This window comes from Tenrec ecaudatus, chromosome 4 (assembly GCF_050624435.1).
Source record: "Tenrec ecaudatus isolate mTenEca1 chromosome 4, mTenEca1.hap1, whole genome shotgun sequence".
NCBI classification, from domain to species: Eukaryota; Metazoa; Chordata; class Mammalia; order Afrosoricida; family Tenrecidae; genus Tenrec; species Tenrec ecaudatus.
Window position 1 is genome coordinate 62,878,493 of NC_134533.1, and position 18,213 is coordinate 62,896,705.

Below are 18,213 nucleotides of genomic sequence, written 5' to 3' on the forward strand. Positions count from 1 at the left end.
TCAGGTCAAAGCCTGATTGATACCTCCTCTGGAGCGTGGCTTTCTCATGAAGATTCTGGGAATTTCTTCCTCCCTTGAGGTTGGACATACTCTCTCTCTGCTTGATATTTCCTGTTGACAAAATACATGGAGCCATGCTGATGGAAGCCAGAGCCCTGGAACTGGAGAAGCTATACGGAGACCCACACCGGGGCTGAGATGTGTCCACTGACATTGGATCTACACTGATCTGTCATCATCCTACCACTGACCTGTGATCATCATTGTATGCGCTGTGTGAGTTTCAAGAGGAATTTATGCACAATACCGGACACATGGGTTAATATTGGACTTATGGACTTGATCTGGACTGTGCTTGGATGCTTTCTCAATGTATGTTTGCTCTTTGATATATAGCTCTCTCTTACACTCACACACACACTTACACAGAAGAATCCATACACCAACTGTATCAAACATTTTGTACACATATTGTAATCATCATTCCAAAACATTTTCTTTCTTTTTGAGCCCTCTTGGTATCAGCTGCCCCTTTTTTTACTTCTCTCCCTTGAATAAATGATAAACTATTACTATTTTCACATTTTATACCATCTGTTCTCTCCCTTAACTCACTTTTCTGTTGATCTTCCCCTTGTGGGGTTGAGGGTGGGGTGTGTTATTGGTTGATCATTGAATCAGTTTCTCCCCCTTTCCCTGCCACCTTCCGCCTTCCCCTCATGGTATTACTACCCCCTTACTGTTCCTGCTGGGTTTATCTATTTGGATTCTGTGTTTGAGAACTCTTATCTGTACCATTGTACATGCTCTGGACTAGCAGGAGTTTTAAGGTAGAACTGGGGTCATGATAGTGGTGGTGGTGGAGGGGGTTGTGGAGGAGGAAGTATTAAAAAACAAAGGAATGTTGTGTGTTTCATCAGTGCTATATTGCTGCAGCCTGGCTGCAAAGGGGAATTTCCAGCCTGTCCTATAGGATCACTGTGAGTGATACTTGACACGATGACAGTGAGTCTAGGTTTTGAGTTGGTTTGGACTTGTTTGCATTTTCCTCACCTTCAACTTGCACGTACATATGAGCAATTGATAGTCTTGTCTACAGTTGGTTCCTGGCCTAGTTTTAGCTGCTGATGTTGAGTTTCTTCATCATCTCTTCCCATAGATTAGTCAATTTGATTTCTGTATCGTCCATCAGGACAAGTCCATGTATTTAATTGCCTTTTGTTTTGTTGGAAAAGGTATATGCTAAGAATAAGTTGCTGGCCTTCCAAAATTCTACCATACTATCTCCAGTTTCATTTCTATTTTTATGGACAGGATTGGGTTGTGATTAAGCCCTAACCCCACACCCTTTTCCTTGGGGCATCTTTAGACTCGACCAAAGCATACCCTTTGTTCCATGGGGGCATTTTTAAGTTTACCTAGAGGATGTGTCTTAAGACCCCATCCTTTGGGAGTATGATCAGCTGAAAGACAAACCCTACATCCACCAAAGCCATTCCTCAGTATATAGGAGCCAACTGGGATGCAGAGAGAAATCCAGGGACATTTTGAAGAGCACAACCAAGACCTTTTTCTGATGTGGTGGACACCACTGAGACCAGCTGCACCAGAAATTGTGGCATGGAGACAGAAAGGAACGGCACCAAGAATATGAAGTCCCTTCTCATCTGGCCCAAGACTATGGGAGTGTGAGACAGAGCAACTGGAGGGCTGACTTCCTGGCCCATGTAAGTGAAGGCCATGGGGTCACGTGGCCAAGAAACACTGGAGCAGAGCTAGGTTTCTCTGCTGGCTGAGGAGAGGTGTTCCTCTGGACCAGTGACAGTATCCTTACTGTTTGCTGATCCTGACTTGTGGTAACCTAATTAACTGCCTGAATTGTAAGTACTGCCTGTGAGTTGTGTGTGGTCAATGCAGCAAGTTATCAAACCCAGCATAGATTTAGAGTGCTGTGGGAAGAATGTTCATTTGAGGATAGAGTAAAGAAGGATGTAGAGTGACGGCATTTGATCCCTGTCTCGTGGCAACAGGGAAGCCAGATGAGGTCAGCTGTGTCCACCTCCAATGCCATTTGCCACAGTGGAATTAGGATTTTGATGATGGATGAAAGGCATACAATTTAGAACTCATAGCAGACCTGGCAAGTGAGCATGAGGAAGAGCTTTCCAGAAGCTGATGTCCTGTGATTATACTAAAAAGGATGTAAATTGGTGAGAAGTAGAAAGATGGTATCCCCTGCGACAGCCCCAGGTCATGCACAGTCCTAAGCAACTCTGGAGCATGTCAAGACTTCCAGAAGTAACCTGACGAACATGTCTGGATTCCCCTTAAACTGGCCCGACTCTCCTGAATCAGACACACTGCTTGGTTTTGAGAGGAATCTCTCTCTCATCTTCATCTCATCTCCACTCTTTTCTTTCCAGGACCTCACTGGTATTCTGTCACGTTCCAAATGCCTTGGGTCTTAGATGGTGCATTCTTTTTTGAGAATTTTTGTTTGTGTGAAAATCACAGCCTTCAGTTGAGTGACTGACCTCCTCGGTGTCCTCTCAGTTAGCATGCACTGAACCCAGTTGTAAAACTAGCATTGATCATGACTGCAAATCCTCTTTGATGTAAGAAATGAGACCTCACCCGCCCTATGGATATTGACCTATTCTGACATGGCTACCTCTCTTTCATCATGTTTTTCACTTAGGAACCTTTTGTTACTTGGTTTTGAACTACCTAATGGCCCTTATCTTTAATATGCTCCCATGAGAAACTATTTCTCATGGGACATGTAAACTAACCACATGATGCAAATATAAATTGAGCAAGCGATGCTTAAAAGAGGGTTTTTGTGAGCATTTCTGACCTTACATTAATGAATGCATATGTATATCTTCATGTCTAACATGAGATATTATATACTAGAGCATTCTATGAAAAAACAAATTTAAATAATCTATGTTGAAAATTTTATTACATGCCATTGTAAACATAAGTATCCATATTATAAAGTTTCCACTCTAATTTCTGCTTGTTCTGCTTTCAGTGGGCACCATTTCCAATCACTATAGATGGAAACTGGAAACTACACAATTGTGACAGAGTTCATTATTTTGGGATTAACAGAGGATCCGACAGCGGGTGCTATTTTATTTGTTATGTTTCTGGCAATCTATGTTGTCACTTTCATGGGAAACATCAGCATCATCATGTTAATCAGAAGCAGCCCTCAGCTTCATACTCCAATGTACCTTTTTCTCTGCCATTTGGCTTTTGTGGACATTGGGTATTCCTCGTCAGTCACTCCTGTCATGCTCATGGGCTTCTTAAGGGAGGAAACAGCTCTCCCTGTTATGGGCTGTGTAGCTCAACTCTGTTCTGTGGTTACATGTGGGACAACTGAGGGCTTCCTGCTGGCTGTCATGGCCTATGATCGTTATGTGGCCATCTGCTCACCCCTGCTCTACTCCATTCAGATGTCCCCTAGAATATGTATGATCCTGGTGGGGATATGCTACCTAGGTGGGTGTATAAATGCCTGGACATACACTGGCTGTTTATTACGTCTGTCCTTCTGTGGACCCAATGTAGTCAACCACTTTTTCTGTGACTATTCACCACTGTTGAAGCTTTCTTGTTCTCATGATTCTACTTCTGACATCATACCAGCCATCTCTTCTGGCTCCATCATTGTGGTCACAGTGTTTGTCATAGCTGTCTCCTATGTCTACATCCTCATCACCATCCTGAAGATGCGTTCCACTGAAGGCCGCCGCAAGGCCTTTTCTACCTGCACCTCCCACCTTACTGCAGTCACTCTGTTCTATGGAACCCTTACCTTTATTTATGTGATGCCCAAATCCATCTACTCCTCTGACCAGAACAAGGTGGTGTCTGTGTTCTACCCGGTGGTCATCCCCATGTTGAATCCTCTCATCTACAGTCTCAGGAACAAAGATGTCAAAGAGGCCATGAAAAAACTGATGGCTAGAACACACTGGTGGTCTTGAATAAGTCTGGTTTTTAGAATAAATTTCACTTTACATTAATATGTTTTCAAGTTACACATAGGTATGTTAGATTAGGAATATTTAAATAGAAAATATCTGTTTCATACTTGCTCCCTTTCACATATTGCATCTGTAAGTACAGATATTTTGAAAAAAAAGTTCATGCTCCTTGAATGTATTTAACATCTGTGGACACTTCTGAAATTTAAAAAATGGGAAATCGATACTATTGTGTTCCCCAAGATATCTTCCCCTTAAAGATATGATCTTCATGATTACAGACACAAAGGTGTAACTCATTGATGATGATGGCTATGAACTATCACCATGTATGAACCAAAACTGACTTAATGGCATTGAACATCAATACAGCTGCCTGTGTTCAGATGTTTATAACCTGGATTCTTCTTCTATGGCAATGCTCCTTTGATGCTCAACAGTACTTGCTTCTAACAAAATTCCCATAATACTCAGCTAGCCCTTCCATTTCACCTACGTAAGGGGACTTTTTCTCTCATACTTGATTATCCTCTAGACTTTGCAATTTTGGGTAGTTTTTCCCCCCACAGTTTTTCTAAGCCATCTGCATTGTCGTTGATATGTGCCAACTGAATTGGAAAACAACAGCAGCATTTATTCTCAGTCCAATTTTATCCTTATTTTGTACAGTACTTTCTAATTGTCCATTAGTAGCTACAGCTACCTGTTTACTAAAATTTAAAACACAATGTTCATAATAAACAATGATGTAAAATATAATTCTTAACTTATGCAAATGAAAAGTCACTGCAGTGACTTTCAATACTTTAATTGTGAAACATTTAAGTGATATGAATATTTCAAAAGTCGCACAACCCAGACTTTGTTTTCTGCTATTTCTTGTAAGGTCACTTAGGAATACATGTTCAACCTTTTAAGTTCTTCAAAACTCTGTAATGAGTCCATCTTATGCCTGAAATTATGCAATGTATGATGGAAGACAAGGTCTTGTCTTTTCTGTTCAGTACAACTAGGCTTAGTTCCCTGGGGACTATAATGAGAGTTCTGGGCCACCAGAGACCAAAAGCCCTGGACACCACTTCAAGTTTCTTCCTTTCCTTTAGACACCACGAGGGCTGTTCTCTTTAGACCTAGAGTGCATCATGATACACACAGTATATCTTTCATATTTTGGCATATTATTGGGACATTTGTGCTTATAACAAATACATAACTAAATTTGTGTTGTTCACATGTGTTTTAGAATGTAGATGGTATTCATAGACTAATTTACTTTCTATTCGACACTACTTCATTTATACTTCTCAAAATTTGCCAAATTCCACAGGTTTCTTCTTCCCTGTGTCTACAGAGCAGAAATAGTGCCAATCATGTGAGAATATTGATTCTGAAACCAGTGTGGAGAAGGAGGGATAAAGAAAATGAACAAACTGATTACTAAGAAAAATTAAAATTTTATTTTACCTTTATGAATTCTTTTATAACTTTTCCTCTCGTTATGGAAATTTATGGCCTCTGTTATTCTACCCTGTATAGAATATAGTATGCTCCTTGTAGGCAGGTAGGGAGTCCTGTGACATGGTTACATATTGGTTTTTGTTCCGCAATGTTGGCAGTTCAAAACAACCAGTTGCTCCATAGGAGAAAGACAGGGCATTCTACTCCTATAAAGATTTACAGTTGCAGAAACCCACAGTTTTTGTCACAGAAACACAGTTCTACCCTGTCTTATAGGGTTGCTATGAGTCAGTATTGACTCAATGGCAGTGAGTTTGGTTTGGTTCTATAAGCAGGTCTACTGGTGACAGTCTGCTTTCATCTTGCATGAGGAAAACTATTTCTCCCTCAGTTTTGAAGGATAATTTTGCTGGATCTGAAATATTTATTATGTATTTTTCTATGTTTTTTTATTTTTGCTGTTGTTGCTATATGAAGCCCAGGACATATGAACCTATAGAGACAACAACTAGAATAAGGGTTCCATGAGGTGGAGGGTGGGATTTATTGGGGGTTACAATATTGCTTGATGTAACTGAACTGTTAATGGTATGATGCCTGTATTAGCTCCTAATAAAATGATTTGAAAAAAATTATAAATTGGTGTGTGTGTTTGTTTCAATATTTTAAATACATGATTATGCTTTCTTCTTGCTTCCATGGATTTTCAAAAGAATTGTGATATAATTCTCTCTTTTTTCCTCTCTACAGATAAAGTGTCTTTTCTTTCCCAGCACTTTCAAAAGTTTCTCATTGCTTTGGTACCATGCTTAAGTGGGATGTTTTTTCCCCCTTCTTTGTTGTTTATCCTACTTGGTATTTTCTCAGCTTCCTTAACCCCACTGTTTATAGTCTAAGAAACAAAAAGAAAAAGACAGCCCCGGGAAGGTAATTGGCAGTTAAAATAGGCTTATTTCTCTTCTATAAAGAACAGATAGTAAATAAAATAATTCTGAACCTTTAAAAATGTACATCTATGTGATACATAAAAGTTGAGAGATTGGAGTACTTCTAAAAATACCATCATTTTGTGTACAAAGCAATTGCCTTCTATGAAATGGCTTCACTCTTTTTGTACTACAAAACAGAATGCAATTTTAAAGTACTTGTAAATGTTATGGATTTTAACATAAATATGAACTGTTATAAAGCATTTGTGTGTTTATGTACATATATTTCAGTAATAAAGAGAAAGTAAGATGGCTGCTTTTCTTACAAAGCGTAACACAAAATTCTGGAACTAATTTTGAGAAAATGGCCATAATAAAGAGAAAATGGAAAACAGTTCATCATTGCATTTTGTAGGAATTTAATCATGTTCCCCAAGATGTGCTTAAGTCTACTTCTAAAATCAGTGACTATGACCTCATTTGGAAATAGAATGTTTGTAAATGTAATCAAGTTAAAATAAGGTCATATTGGATTAAAGTGAGCTATAATTCAATGATTGGTATACCTATAAAACAAGGTAAATATGTACACAATAACACTGAGAGATAATGTTATGGGATGAACCTCACAGATTAGAATACTGCATCCACAAAACAAGTAACAGCAAGAATTACTGGCAAACACAAGCCTGAAGAGGCAAGGAAGAATCCCTTTGAGAGCCTTCAGAAACGCCATGGCCTTATCAGTGCCTTGTTTTCACACTGATAACCTCTAAAACCATAAAAAATAATTGTACATAATCTTAAGACACTCAGTTAAATAATCCTTTTTTTTTTTTTTTACAGGAGTCATAGGAATCGAATGCGAATTTTGATACCAGGTAGTGTGGTGTTCCTATAACAAATACCTATCAATGTAAAGGGATCTTTGGGCTAGTGTATGGATAGAAACTAAAAGAAATATTACGGTGGCAAGATGGAGATGGAGTAAAACATACTAGAGGGACCCTGCAGACATCAGCGCAGGAGAGTCACTGAGAGGAAAGTCCACAATGAGAAATCACAGGAGGAGCTTCGTAAATAGGCACAGATCCACTAGGTTTTGAAGAGTTGTGGGCTTTTGGCTGACCCTGTTGCCTGGCTAAGGTTTAAACTTACCCCTTCTATAGTCTCAGCCAGAGCTAGGGTCCTTCAGCCAGCTCAAGGGCTTTACTTCAACCCAGCCACAGCTTGCCGAGCTTTGGGCAGGGTGTAAACCCCTCCAGCCCCATGGTCAGGTGATCGGGGCTCACTAAATCTTTACTTTTGCTGCCCTCTCTTTTCTCCCCCATACCAGTCTCAGTGGGTTTATTTTTGTCCCCACTCTTTCCTCTCACACGTCACTGTTGGTCTCCAGGACACTCCCCTTTGCCAAGGGCAATTATACCTTCCCTCTACCCAGCTTGGGGAGTAACACCCTTTGTAGAGTAACACTTGGCTGGGGAAATCCTGCCCATCTTCTGCTGCAGGGAAACTCACGCCTATGTTCTAAGGCATTTTAAGCAGCTGGGGGAAGTTCAGCCTGCCACTTGAGGTGCTTCACATGGCTGGAGAAAATTGCCTGCCTTCCACAGCACTCCAAGTGGTGCGGGGTAGGGGTGCCATGGTCCCATGAGGCTCAGGGAACATCCTCCTCCCTGCTATAGTGCCTTACACAGCCTAAGGCAGCTATGCAAAAACTCTCCAGCAATCCATGTTGCTATGGAAAGCTCTGCCCCACCTATGCAGTGAATTAGCCAACTACAACAATTCCACCCACCATCCTCAGTACTCTACACCAAAGCTGGCTCACTCACCTTCCCTCCATGGCATTCCAGTTGCAGCAGGTGCCTCTGAATGCCATCTGAGGCACCCCTAGCCACCATGGGACACACCACCACTATTTCCTGTTAGGTCATTTAGTGTACTGCTATCCTCCTGGGTCCACAACTACTCAACCAGCATCCCCTGGGAAGACCATCCAGCTGGCCCTCAAATAACAGAATACTGGTTAGCTAGGGAAAGAGTGAAACAACAGGAGGAGAAAGCAGTAGTCCAACCCCACAGTGCAAGTAGCTTCAGGCAGTTTGAAGAAGTATTGCTACGAGTCTCAAAGAGAGAGCCCAGTGTTCTATGACTCTCTGGAGAATGGCGTTGGGCTCTTCTAAGACAACACAATGCAAACAGGAATCAGCCCCAACAACCTCAACGAAAAAAATGAGAAACAACAGAACATGTTGGAAGACGTCCTAAACCTAACAGCATGCATAGAAGAAGCAGACATTGATTTGCTGCAGAAAGAAATCTTCAGAATGCTTCTTGGAGTCATACAGTATATGAGGGGTTAAAAAACAGAAAAGGGATAAAATGATAGAGGAAATAAAGGCCATGCACCAAAGAGAAATACAAAACCTAAAGGATGAGATAACAAAAGCCAGTAGAAAATTCACAGACTTCTCCAACCACTTGAAGAGGCAGAGAATCACACCAGTGACCTAGAGGATAATCAGGCAGAATTCAACAAATGGGAAAGCGAGTCAAATAAGGCAATCAGAGAAGGCTGAGAAAACCTGAGGCCCTGTCTGATGCTATGAAGAGGAGCAATATCAGAATAATTGGACTACTTGAACAAGACACAACAAAGAAGACAATGGCAAAAATAGTAAGGGAATTCTTAGAGAAAAACTTATGGAGCTTAATGAATGGAAAACAGGCAACCATTTAGGAGGCTGAGAGAACACCAGCAAGAATGAATCCCAAGAAGAAGTCACCAAGGCTTATAATAGTTAAACTATCCAACTTTGAGGAAAAGGAGAAAATCATGAGAACAGATGTAGAAAACAAGCAGTAACAGATAATGTTACCCAAATAAGAATATGCTCAGACCTATCAGCATACACAATGAAAAAGAGGAGAGAGTAGAATAACATACTCCACAAATTTAAGGAAAGTAATAAACCCAAGAATACTTATTGCCAATTTATCTATCCAGATAGATGGAGAAGAATCTTCCTAGACATGGAAAAACTCAAAGAATACATGAAAAGAAACCCAATTTTATAAAAGATTCTTGCCGAATTTATAGAGGTCTAAATAAAGTCATGTATATATGTAAACATATTTATATGTGAGGATGGGGAAATAGATCTATGTGAATATATGTATAGGTTTAGAACGAAGGTAGCAGATGGACATTGGGCCTCCACTCAAGTACTCACTTAATGCAAGAATACGTTCTAATAAACTGGCATTTCATGATGCTCACATTTCAACACAGTCACTGAAGACAAAATGGGTACATAAGCAAATATGGTGAAGAAAGCTGATTATGCCTGGCTATCAAAAGATATAGTTCCTAGGGTCTTAAAAGCTTGAAGATAAACAAGCGGCCATCTAGCTCAGAAGCAACAAAGCCCACATGGAAGAACACACCAGCCTGTGTGATTGTGTGGTCCCGAAGGGATCAGTTATCAGGTATCAAAGGACAAATAATCTTATCATTGGCTACACACCTCCATGATACGATCATCGAAGACAAACAGGTGCATAAGCAAATGTGGCGAAGAAAGCTGATGGTGCCCGGCTATCAAAAAAGATAATGTCTGAGGTCTTAAAGGCTTGAAGTTGAACAAGCGGCCATCTAGCTCAGAAGCAATAAAGCCCACATTGAAGAAGCACACCAGCCTGTGCGATCACGAGGTGCCAAAGGGACCAGGTCTAAGGCATCATGCAATATATATATACCATAGTTAATGAAGGGGGAAGTGCAGAGTGGAGACCCAAGGCCCATTTGTCAGCCACTGGAGATCCCCTCATAGAGGGGTTTAGGAGAGGAGATGGGTCAGCAGTCAGGGTGCGATGTAGTACCGATGAAGAACACAGCTTTCCCCCAGATCCTGGATGCTTCCTCCCCACAACTACCATAATCTGAATTCTATCTTGCAGGACTGGATAGGGCAGAGGTTGTACACTGGTGCATATGGGAGCTGGAGGCACAGGGAATCCAGGGTGGATGATACCTTCAGGACCAGGGGTGTGAGGGTGATAATGGGAGAGTAGAGGGTGAGTGAGTTGGAAAGGGGGAACTGATTACAAGGATCCACATGTGACCTCCTCCCTGGGAGATGGACGGCAGAGAAGGCGGGGAAGGGAGACTCTGGATAGGGCAAGATATGACAAAATAACAATCTATAAGTTATCAAGGGCTCATGAGGAAGGGGGGAGCGGGGAGGGAGCGTAAAAAAAAGAGAACCTAATGCAAAGGGCTTAAGTGGAGAGCAAATGCTTTGAAAATGATTAGGGAAAAGAATGTACCGATCTGCTTTATACAATTGATGTATGTATATGTATGGATTGTGATAAGAGTTGTATGAGCCCCTAATAAAATGTAATAAGAAAAAGAAAACAAGGGCAAACAATTGGAAGATGAATAACTATTGCAAAAGGTGTGGGTACTGTCCAAGATCAGAGATGAAATCAGGAAGTTTCTTTCGTATCACGTCGGGGTCAGCAAAAAAAAAAAACCCAACAAAAAACCAAACAAACAGGAAGTTTCTAGAAACCAATGAGAATGAGAACACGACATACCAAAACCCTTGGGAGACAGCAAAGGTAGTTACCAGAGGAAGTTTGCTAGTAATGCATGCACACGTGAAAATAGAAGAGACTTATGATTGATATGCTTACACAAAGCTTACAGCAATTAGAGCAGAGTCAACAGGACAATCCAAACAATAGAAAAAGAAAAGACATATCATATATACACGTGAATAAGGTGAGTTTATCAACACAATTTTAATTCAGTTTTGTATAAAATTAGGTGCCTTGGCTGATATCCTAGTCAACATACTCAAGAATATACGATATTAAAAATCAGGGGTAAGATTCATGAGGGGGAAAACAGCAAAACTATGCAAAAATGTAATGCAGCTAAACTATGCAAAATGTAAAGCAGTTCTTTGAAAGAATTAACCAAATTGACAGACATCTGGTAAACCTCATCAAAGAAAGGAAGGAACAAATTTCAATATCAAGGATAAGGGCTGACACAAGGGACATTACAACAGATCCTAAGGAAATCAAAAGGATAGTTATACAGTACTATGAAGGCATGCACTCCAATGAATTCAACTTGGAAGACATATGTGATAGTTAGGTTTATTGTGACAACCTGGTCAATAAAGACATGTGGGATTAACAAGGTCACAATTTGATTGGCGGGCTAAGAGATAAATGGTTCAGCGAACCCTGTCCCTCTGTCTCCCTTGCTTGCTGGTGATCGGACCAGCATGTGGTTCCTAGTACTCTGCCTCCACTTCTGAGCTACACTACCTGTGGTACTGCCAACCTGTGGATCATGTTGCTAGAGCTTGAGGTTCCCTCAAGACCTGCTTCATCATGTTTGGGACTGTCTGATCTTGTCATCTTGCTGATTGTTGGTGACTCGCCCTGCTGTTTGCTGCCTGAGTCCAGACTGCCTGAATTGAACTACAGAAAACTCAGCTATCTGATTTCTTGACATTGGACCCAGCAGTTCTCGTGATTTAAAGGACTTCCAGTATATTAACAGTACAATGGAAGTGAGTTGAACTGAGCCCTTTGTACTGCTGTGTGGGCTAATTAGCTGTTAAATTCTGTTGAGCTATATATATCTATCTATCTCCATCTCTATCTCTAGCTATATCTATCTATCTATCTATCTATCTATCTATCTATCTATCTATCTATCTATCTATAATGATGAGTGTCCTGGTTTTGTTTCTCTAGAGAACCCTGTGTAACGCAATGTGGACAAATAGTTGGCAGAACAATCCCTCCCTACACTATCCCAGATGGACATCAAGAGTCTCAACAGACCCACAGTAATAGAAGAAACAGACAAGTTTATCAAAGAATTACCAACTAAAAATTCCCTGGACCAGAGGGTTTCACAGGAGAATTCTACCAAGCATTCATGGAGGAACTGACACCAATCCTACACAAACTCTTCCAGAACATAGAAAAATATGGCAAACTTCCAAACTCTTTCTATGAAGCTGGTATAACTGATACTTAACAGGATATGGGTTCTACAAAAATCGAGAACTACAGACAAATATCCCTAATGAACACTTTTACAAAATCCTTTAGAAAATACTGGCCAATAGAATTCAAAAGCATATAAAAAATTTATTCACCACGACCAAGAGGGATTCATACTAGGGATGCAGAGATGCTTCAACATAACACCATTAGTATTATTCAACATATTGATATCAAAAATTATATGACCCATATGATAATAAAGATAGATGTGGAAAAGGCATTCAACAATATCCCAATCCAATTCCTGTTAAAGACACTCAAGAAGAAAGAACTGGAAGAAAAAATCCTCAATATAATACAAACTGTATGTGAAAAACCAACAGCCAACGTGGTAGTCAATGGAGAAAAGATGAACACAATCCCACTGCAAAAGGGTACCTGACAAGGATGTCTCTTGTCCCCACTCTTAGTTGCCATCATACTGGAGTTCCTAGCTAAAAGCCTAAGGTAAAGAAAACATATCAGATGTATTTTCCTGGGGAAGGAAGAGGTGGAACTATCGTTATTCCCAGATGATATGATTTTATATATGGAAAACCCCAAAAGTTCTACAAGGGGTGTATTGGAAGTGGTAGAAGAATGTGGCAGAGAGGCAGGATGCAAGATCAACAAAGAGAAGTCTATTGGACTGCTATACACATCAGACAAGACCACAGAAGAGGTGATAAAAGGTAGTAACCTTCACAATAGCCAAGCACAAATAGAAATATCTAGGGATATAACTGACTAAAAAAGCATAAGATCTGTACAAGGAAAACTACAGAACACTATTATTAGAAACCAAGAATGATCTCAATAAATGGAAGAATACCCCATGCTGGTGGGTTGGAAGACTCAATGTAGTAAAATGTCAATTCTTCCCAAGGCACTATGAAGTTTAATGCAACCCTGATACAAATGGCATCATCTTTCTTCAAAGAACTGGAAAAACTGATTACCAACTTCATATGGAGAGTGAAGCCCAGAATTAGCAGAGAACTCAAGAAGGATAAAGTGTCAGTGCTTGCTTTACCTGACTTTAGCACCTATATACAGCCACAGTGGTCAAAACAGCATGGTATTGGTATAATGACAGATACATAGACCAATGGAAAACAAGTGAAAACCCAGAAGTAAAATCATCAGCATACAGACAACCAATCTTTGATAAGGGTACCAAAAAATCAAATGGGCGGCAGACGTCCTCTTCAACAAGTGGTGTTGAAAAAAAATGGATATATATCTGCAGAAAAATGAAGCAAGACCCTTATCTCAGTCCATACACAAGAATAAACTCAAGGTAGATCTCAGACCTTGAGGTAAAACCCCAGATACTAGGATCATCAATGAGGCAATTGGGACAATCCTGAGAACTTTGGGATAGGGAATACATAGGCTATCCGAAATATGGAAGAACACAAATACAGATGAGGCACACATTGACAAGAGGGATATACTGAAAATAAAACACCTGTGTTCATCGAAAGAATTCCCTGAGAGTAATGAGAGCCCACAGACTGGGCCTTATTACTAAAATCTACAGTATTTTGCCAGCTTCCAAAAAGAAATAACTTATTGTCCATGGAGGATGTAGGCAAAGGACCTGAACAGAAGTTTCACAAGGGCAGAAATCCAAACGGTCAATAAACATATGAGAAAATATTCTTGGTCATTAGCCATAAGAGAAATGCAAATTAAAACAACTATGAGATACCACCTAACACCCTCAAAGATAGCCCAATTAAAAAAAATCAGAAAGTAACAAGTACTGGAGGGGCTTTGGTGAGATTGAAACTCTTGTCCACTGCTGGTGGATTTGAAGTTATGTACAGCCACTATGGAAGTTATGTACAGCCATGATTTGGTGATATCTCAAACAGATGGAAATTGAGCTACCATAGACCCAGTAATCCTTCTGTTGGGTATATACCCAAACGAGGCAAGACACTAACCATGGCCAGACATCTGTGCTCCGATGTTCATAGTGACCCAGTTCACAATTGCAAGGAGTTGGAAACAACCCAAATTTCCATAAATGGATGGATTAAAACACTGTGGTACATATATACCATGGAGTACTACTCAGACCTAAAAAGCAGTGAGAAATGCATAAAGCACATCGCTGCATGGGAAGAACTAGAGGAAATTATGCTAAGCAAAGTAAGCCAAACACAAAAGGATAAGTACAACATGAGTCTGCCGTGGTCAGCTTAAAAATGCAAAAGGGGCATAGGGTAAAAGCTGCTGTCAACATACATTCCAGGGATGAGGTCCAGGTAGTGTGGCAGGAGCCAGACCAAATTCAGGGATACATATGGCAGCCAATTAAAAATGAGGGCAAAGGAAGAAGAGGAAGGGGGATAAAGATGTACGTAGGTAGCTCAGGGGAATAGGACACTAACCCACCCAAAAAGGAGGGTGTGGTTTATATCTCTATAGGAGAGAGAGAGAGAGAGAGAGAGAGAGAGAGAGAGAGAGAGAGAGAGAGAGAGAGAGAGAGAGAGAGACCAGATTTCAACCTGGTATGCCAAGGCGTGAATGCAACATACCAGCATGAAACAGGGAACCAATAGAGAGGTCTGTGGTGCCAGCCCCAATCCCTCTCTGTGGATACCGATGCTCCCGACAGAAGAATTAACTTCAGAGGACAACTCTGAAGCTACAGCTCAGGGAGAGGGTGACTTCTGATCAGAGCACACAGGAGCAAATGAAGAAGGCAAGAGAGAATGGAACACATCCTGGCTCACGAAGCACCTAGGACAAGATTCCTGCTCAGAATAGACAATGTGCAGAGACGACCATAGGGCTGGCCCCACCAGGAGACATGATGTCTCACACTGACGCATAGTGCTTCGAAGGACAAGACTGGAGGCACCGTGGAGGAACTGTGCCCAATCTGACCCCATCACAAGAGGGTGAAACACTAAGGACATGGCAACAGAGCAGCAAGGGAAGCAAAGCAATGAAGTCCCCAGGGATACAAAATATAGACTTTGGGGCCAGGGTGTGGCATCACATCAGACTGGACTGGAAAACACTCCTAAAGGTCAGCAAACAGACCTGGAAGTATTTATAGGCTTTTCTTCCTTCCCACCCCCCTCCCCTCCACTGGCTTTTTGTTGTCTTGTTTTCTTTTGTTGCTCTGTCTTGTTTTTGTGCTTATTTTTGTTTCTGTATGTCTATTCAGATAAGATAGATGGGATTAAAAAATATGGAGGAAAAAACAATGGGACCGAAGGGACAGAGGAGAAGGGGAGGCTGGGGAAAGGAAATTGGTATTAAGAAGCACAGGGAGAAGGGAACAAGTGATCTAAAATTGATGGCAAGGAGGGCGTAGGATGCTTGGTAGGGATTGATCAAGTGCAATGTAACCGAGAAGAATTACTGAAACCCAAATGAAGGCCGAACATGATAATAGGACAAGAGAAAAGTGAAAGGAACTAGAGGAGAGAACTAGGAGGCACAGGGCATTTATAGAGGGCTAAATACAAACACGTATATAGGTAAATATATTTACATATAATAATAGGGATATAGATCTATGTACATATATTTACAGGCTTAGTATTAAGGTAGCACATAGACATTGGGCCTCTACTCAAGTATTCCCTCAATGCAAGAACATTTTGTTCGAATAACCTGGCATTCAGTGATGCTCACCTTCCCAACAAAATTGCTGAAGACAAAATGAGTGCATAAGAAAATGTAGTGATAAAAGATGATGGTGTCCAGCTATCAAAAGATGTAGCATCTGGGGTCTTAAAGGATTGAAAATAAACCAGCAACCATCTAGCTGAGATCCAACAACGTCCATAAGGAAGAAGCACACCAGCCTGTGTGATTTTGAGGTGTCGATGGAATCAAGTATCAGGCATCAAAGACCTAGAACAAATAATCATATCATTGTGATGAGGGGGAGTGCAGAGTGGAGACTCTAAGCCCATCTGTAGACAACTGGACACCTCATTACAAGAGGGTCACAATAAAAAGACAAGCTGGTCAGCATGTACTATAGCACTACTGAAACATAAATTTTCCTCTAGTTCTTTAATCCTTCCTACCACCCACTATCATGACCCCAATTCTACCTTACAAGTATGGCTAGACCAGAGTGTGTACAGGGGGCAGATAAGAGCTGGAAACACAAGGAATCCGGAACAGAAACACCACACCCCCAGGACCAATAATGAGAGGGTAAATAATGGAGGTAAAGGAAGGTTGGGAGAGAAAGTGGGAACAGATCACAATGATCTAAATACAACCACCTCCCAGAAGGGGACAGACAATAGAAAAGTGGGTGAAGGGAGACATCAGTCATTGTAAGAAATGAAAAAAATTTTTTAAATAAATTATCAAGAGTTCATGAGGGAGGGAGGGTGAAGGAGGAAGGAAAAAAATGAGCCGATACCAAGAGTTCAAGTAGAAAGAAAATGATTTGAAAGTGACAATGGCAAAAAGTGTACAAAAGTGCTTGACATAATGGATGTATGTATGGCTGGATTGTGATAAGAGCTGTACAAGTCCCCAATAAAATGATTTTTTAAAAAGTAAGCCAGAAAGAAAAAAAAAGATTGAAACAGATATCAGAATCGACTCTGAAAGGTTTTCTTCAATGAAAAATAGCCAAAATGAAAAGAAAAAAATGGAGCAAAAGCTGAGTAGGAAATGTAAAAGGCTGTCTCAAGAATACAAAGTAAACTATAATGAAAAATGCAAATATCTGGACTTCAAAAAACAAAGGAAAGACCAGGCTAGGCACTTCTCAAGCTAAGGGAGTTGAAGAAAAAATTCAAGCCCCAAGTTGCAATATTGAAAGTTGCTAGAGAGATTACGAAGAACAAATTGGCTGTCCACATAGGAGGATTAGTGACTGAAACCTTATGCATAGGATGAAACCTTGTCAGATCCGGAAAGCCTGAATGAATAGAAGCAGCACTTTGTCAGAGACAATGTCAGAAGATGAGCCCCTCACTCAGGTCTGAAATATGGCTTCTCAAAGGAAACTGACCATAAAGATGTGAATAGAGTAAGCTTGTGAGAAGTAGGCCCTCAGGACTTCTATTTGCTGAGGGAACACGACTCAAAGTGAGAAGAAACAGCTGGAAAGATCTACTAATAAATGGAGCTTCAAATGTGTGAAATATGGATCTAGGAAAAAATTGGAAGGTGTCAAAATGAAATGGACATATAAAGATCAATATCCTAGGCATTAGTCACCTGAAATGGACTGGGACTGGCCATTTTGAATCAGAAATTGGTACGGTTTACTATTCTGGGAATGACACAGCAAGAGGAATGACATGGTATCCATCATCAAAAAGGACAATTCAAGCTGTAGCTTGAATGAAAGTGTTGTCTGTGATAGGATGACATCTTTCTGAATTCAAGAAAATCCAATCAATCCAACTATTGTTCACAATTCAACTAAATCAAATCATCTATTATTATAAACAACAACCATGAGAGTTAATGATAAAGAAATTGAAGAATTTTACCAACATCTTCAGACTGAAATAGATCAACCAAGATACACTGATAATTACTGGTGATTGGAATGCAAAAGTTGCAAACAAAGAGGAAGGAACAGTAGCTGGAAAATCTGGTCTTGGTTGTAGAAATTAAGCTGAAAATCAAATGACAGAATTTTGTCAGACCAACTACTTGCATTGCAAATACTGTTGTTCTTTTAAACAACTCAAATGGTGATTATGCACATGGACTTTCCCAGAAGGAATACACAGAAA

The 18,213-nt window shown here is 40.5% G+C and overlaps 1 protein-coding gene across 1 annotated transcript; it reads left to right on the forward strand.

Annotated features, from left to right (window-relative positions):
- The first annotated feature begins 3,062 nt into the window (after positions 1-3,062).
- Positions 3,063-4,001, forward strand: LOC142446712 (olfactory receptor 5P80-like). Its single transcript, XM_075548457.1, has one exon. It carries the CDS (start codon positions 3,063-3,065, stop codon positions 3,999-4,001), a length of 939 nt encoding a protein of 312 aa, XP_075404572.1.
- Positions 4,002-18,213: the final 14,212 nt, after the last annotated feature.

Bases quoted from the DNA above. Each gene is read 5' to 3' on its own strand.
- LOC142446712 (XM_075548457.1), top strand. From the start codon at position 3,063: ATGGAAACTGGAAACTACACAATTGTGACAGAGTTCATTATTTTGGGA.